The sequence below is a fragment of the Oncorhynchus clarkii genome, chromosome 19 (assembly GCF_045791955.1).
Source record: "Oncorhynchus clarkii lewisi isolate Uvic-CL-2024 chromosome 19, UVic_Ocla_1.0, whole genome shotgun sequence".
In the NCBI taxonomy this organism is placed as follows: Eukaryota; Metazoa; Chordata; class Actinopteri; order Salmoniformes; family Salmonidae; genus Oncorhynchus; species Oncorhynchus clarkii.
Window position 1 is genome coordinate 61,293,097 of NC_092165.1, and position 5,000 is coordinate 61,298,096.

A 5,000-nucleotide genomic window follows, 5' to 3' on the forward strand; every position below is an offset into this window, starting at 1 on the left:
TGTTTACAAACATTGGAGTAAAAACAAGCTTATATGTTGGGTTCTCATGGAGTGTGACAGTTGAACTAAACTCACGAGGCGTTATGAGGTTATATTCTTCAAGAATCAATGAGTACACATCATCAATGAGTACACATCATCAATGAGTACACATCATCAATGAGTACACATCATCAATGAGTACACATCATCAATGAGTACACATCATCAATGAGTACACGTCATCAATGAGGGCACATCATCAATGAGTACACGTCATCAATGAGTACACATCATCAATGAGGACACATCATCAATGAGTACACATCATCAATGAGTACACGTCATCAATGAGGGCACATCATCAATGAGTACACGTCATCAATGAGTACACGTCATCAATGAGTACACGTCATCAATGAGGACACATCATCAATGAGTACACGTCATCAATGAGTACACGTCATCAATGAGTACACGTCATCAATGAGTACACGTCATCAATGAGTACACGTCATCAATGAGTACACGTCATCAATGAGTACACATCATCAATGAGTACACATCAATGAGTACACATCATTCATTTCTAAGTCCAAAACTGGATGTACAGTAACTGCAGATTGCCCCTTTAATTTTTTTAACCATAAATGATTTGATATGGAATTGAAGACTGCTGTGTGCAGCACCTCTTTAGGCTGGCTTTGTTCAACATACTGTAGATTCTGTATTAGTTGACTTACTTCATCCATTTTCCATTAGGCCTTTATATTGCTGTGTAATGTCTGTGATGTGTGTCTCCCCCTGCAGGTAAGGAGGAGATGCTGCAGGCGCGGGACTTTGAGACGGCCTCTCTGTCTGAGATCAAGGCTCTGCTGAAGAAACACGAGGCCTTCGAGAGCGACCTGGCCGCGCACCAGGACCGCGTAGAGCAGATAGCTGCCATCGCTCAGGAGTTAAAGTAAGGAGGGAGGGAGGGAGGGAGGGATGGGTAGAGGGAGGGGTGGAGGGAGGGGTGTAGGGAGGGAGGGAGGGAAGGATGGGTAGAGGGAAGGGTGGAGGGAGGGAGGGGAGGGAGGGATGGATGGGTAGAGGGAGGGATGGGTAGAGGGAGAGAGGGGTAGAGGGAGGGAGGGAGGGAGGGAGGGGGGAGGGAGGGAGGGGTAGAGGGAGGGGAGGGAGGGAGGGAGGGGTAGAGGGAGGGAAGGAGGGGAGGGAGGGATGGATGGGTAGAGGGAGGGATGGGTAGAGGGAGGGAGGGAGGGAGGGAGGGAGGGAGGGAGGGAGGGGTAGAGGGAGGGAGGGAGTGAGGGGTAGAGGGAGGGAGGGATGGGTAGAGGGAGGGAGGGAGGGAGGGGTAGAGGGAGGGAGGAAGGGGTAGAGGGAGGGAGGGGTAGAGGGAGGGAGGGAGGGATGGGTAGAGGGAGGGAGGGAGGGATGGGTAGAGGGAGGGAGGGAGGGATGGATGGGTAGAGTGAGGGAGGGAGGGAGGGATGGATGGATGGGTAGAGGGAATCAATCATTTTGTAGTCGAACGTCCACCACTACATCATCGTTGTTAACGGTTTGCCGACGACACAACAGTGGAAGGCCTGATCACCGACAACGACGAGACAGCCTATAGGAAGGAGTTCAGTGACAACAACCTCTCCCTCAACGTGATCAAGACAAAAGAGATGATCGTGGACTATAAGAAAGGGAGGGCCGAGCCACGCCCCCATTCTCATCGACGGGGTTGTAGTGGAGCAGGTTGAGAGCTTCAAGTTCCTTGGTGTCCACATTACCAACAAGACTGAAAAGATTTAGCATGGGTCCTCAGATCCTCAAAATGTTCTACAGCTGCACCATCGAGACCATCCTGACCGGTTGGCAACTGCTTGGCCTCCGACCGCAAGGCACTACAGAGGTACTGGGTCGTACGCACTACCATCACTGGGGGCCAAGCTTCCTGCCATCCAGGACCTCTATACCAGGCGGTGTCAGAGGAAGGCCCTAAAAATTCACCAGTCACTCAAGTCACAGGCTGTTCTCTCTGCTACAACATGGCAATCGGTACCGGAGCGCCAAGTCTAGGTCCAAAAGGCTTCTTAACAGCTTCTACCCCCAAGCCATAAGACTCCTGAACAGCTAATTTTTTGGTTACTACATGATTCCATATGTGTTATTTCACAGTTTTGATGTCTTCACTATTATTCTACAATGTAACGGTAGTACAAATTAAGAAAAGTGAGTAGGTGTGTCCAAACTTTTGACAATTTTTTATACTTTCTTACCACTTATTTTTCTTAAAACTGCATTGTTGGTTAAGGGGCTTGTCAGTAAGCATTTCACTGTCAGGTCTACTACACCTGTTGTATTCAGCATTTCACTGTCAGGTCTACTACACCTGTTGTATTCAGCATTTCACTGTGAGGTCTACTACACCTGTTGTATTCAGCATTTCACTGTAAGGTCTACTACACCTGTTGTATTCAGCATTTCACTGTGAGGTCTACTACACCTGTTGTATTCAGCATTTCACTGTAAGGTCTACTACACCTGTTGTATTCAGTATTTCACTGTGAGGTCTACTACACCTGTTGTATTCAGCATTTCACTGTCAGGTCTACTACACCTGTTGTATTCAGCATTTCACTGTAAGGTCTACTACACCTGTTGTATTCAGCATTTCACTGTAAGGTCTACCTACACCTGTTGTATTCAGCATTTCACTGTCAGGTCTACTACACCTGTTGTATTCAGCATTTCACTGTAGGGTCTACCTACACCTGTTGTATTCAGCATTTCACTGTAAGGTCTACTACACCTGTTGTATTCAACATTTCACTGTGAGGTCTACTACACCTGTTGTATTCAGCATTTCACTGTCAGGTCTACTACACCTGTTGTATTCAGTATTTCACTGTAAGGTCTACTACACCTGTTGTATTCAGCATTTCACTGTCAGGTCTACTACACCTGTTGTATTCAGCATTTCACTGTGAGGTCTACTACACCTGTTGTATTCAACATTTCACTGTCAGGTCTACTACACCTGTTGTATTCAGCATTTCACTGTCAGGTCTACTACACCTGTTGTATTCAACATTTCACTGTCAGGTCTACTACACCTGTTGTATTCAACATTTCACTGTAAGGTCTACTACACCTGTTGTATTCAGCATTTCACTGTAAGGTCTACTACACCTGTTGTATTCAGCATTTCACTGCGAGGTCTACTACACCTGTTGTATTCAGCATTTCACTGTGAGGTCTACTACACCTGTTGTATTCAGCATTTCACTGTAAGGTCTACTACACCTGTTGTATTCAGCATTTCACTGTAAGGTCTACTACACCTGTTGTATTCAACATTTCACTGTCAGGTCTACTACACCTGTTGTATTCAGTATTTCACTGTGAGGTCTACTACACCTGTTGTATTCAACATTTCACTGTGAGGTCTACTACACCTGTTGTATTCAGCATTTCACTGTCAGGTCTACTACACCTGTTGTATTCAGTATTTCACTGTAAGGTCTACTACACCTGTTGTATTCAGCATTTCACTGTCAGGTCTACTACACCTGTTGTATTCAGCATTTCACTGTGAGGTCTACTACACCTGTTGTATTCAACATTTCACTGTCAGGTCTACTACACCTGTTGTATTCAGCATTTCACTGTCAGGTCTACTACACCTGTTGTATTCAACATTTCACTGTCAGGTCTACTACACCTGTTGTATTCAACATTTCACTGTAAGGTCTACTACACCTGTTGTATTCAACATTTCACTGTCAGGTCTACTACACCTGTTGTATTCAACATTTCACTGTAAGGTCTACTACACCTGTTGTATTCAGCATTTCACTGTAAGGTCTACTACACCTGTTGTATTCAGCATTTCACTGCGAGGTCTACTACACCTGTTGTATTCAGCATTTCACTGTGAGGTCTACTACACCTGTTGTATTCAGCATTTCACTGTAAGGTCTACTACACCTGTTGTATTCAGCATTTCACTGTAAGGTCTACTACACCTGTTGTATTCAACATTTCACTGTCAGGTCTACTACACCTGTTGTATTCAGTATTTCACTGTGAGGTCTACTACACCTGTTGTATTCAACATTTCACTGTGAGGTCTACTACACCTGTTGTATTCAGCATTTCACTGTCAGGTCTACTACACCTGTTGTATTCAGTATTTCACTGTAAGGTCTACTACACCTGTTGTATTCAGCATTTCACTGTCAGGTCTACTACACCTGTTGTATTCAGCATTTCACTGTGAGGTCTACTACACCTGTTGTATTCAACATTTCACTGTCAGGTCTACTACACCTGTTGTATTCAGCATTTCACTGTCAGGTCTACTACACCTGTTGTATTCAACATTTCACTGTCAGGTCTACTACACCTGTTGTATTCAACATTTCACTGTAAGGTCTACTACACCTGTTGTATTCAGCATTTCACTGTAAGGTCTACTACACCTGTTGTATTCAGCATTTCACTGTAAGGTCTACTACACCTGTTGTATTCAGCATTTCACTGTGAGGTCTACTACACCTGTTGTATTCAGCATTTCACTGTCAGGTCTACTACACCTGTTGTATTCAACATTTCACTGTCAGGTCTACTACACCTGTTGTATTCAGCATTTCACTGCGAGGTCTACTACACCTGTTGTATTCAGCATTTCACTGTAAGGTCTACTACACCTGTTGTATTCAGCATTTCACTGTAAGGTCTACTACACCTGTTGTATTCAGCATTTCACTGTAAGGTCTACTACACCTGTTGTATTCAGCATTTCACTGTAAGGTCTACAACACCTGTTGTATTCAGCATTTCACTGTGAGGTCTACTACACCTGTTGTATTCAGCATTTCACTGTAAGGTCTACTACACCTGTTGTATTCAGCATTTCACTGTAAGGTCTACTACACCTGTTGTATTCAGCATTTCACTGTAAGGTCTACTACACCTGTTGTATTCAGCATTTCACTGCGAGGTCTACTACACCTGTTGTATTC

The 5,000-nt window shown here is 44.6% G+C and overlaps 1 protein-coding gene across 4 annotated transcripts in view; it reads left to right on the forward strand.

Moving 5' to 3' along the window:
• The window catches only part of LOC139375458 (alpha-actinin-1-like), a 103,159-nt gene that overhangs the window by 83,404 nt on the left and 14,755 nt on the right, over positions 1–5,000 (forward strand). For all 4 annotated transcript variants that reach the window (XM_071117264.1, XM_071117265.1, XM_071117267.1 and 1 more), the window contains exon 13: positions 790–940. In XM_071117264.1, the coding sequence (XP_070973365.1) occupies positions 790–940 (151 nt within the window). The remainder of the gene's footprint in view (positions 1–789; positions 941–5,000) is intronic.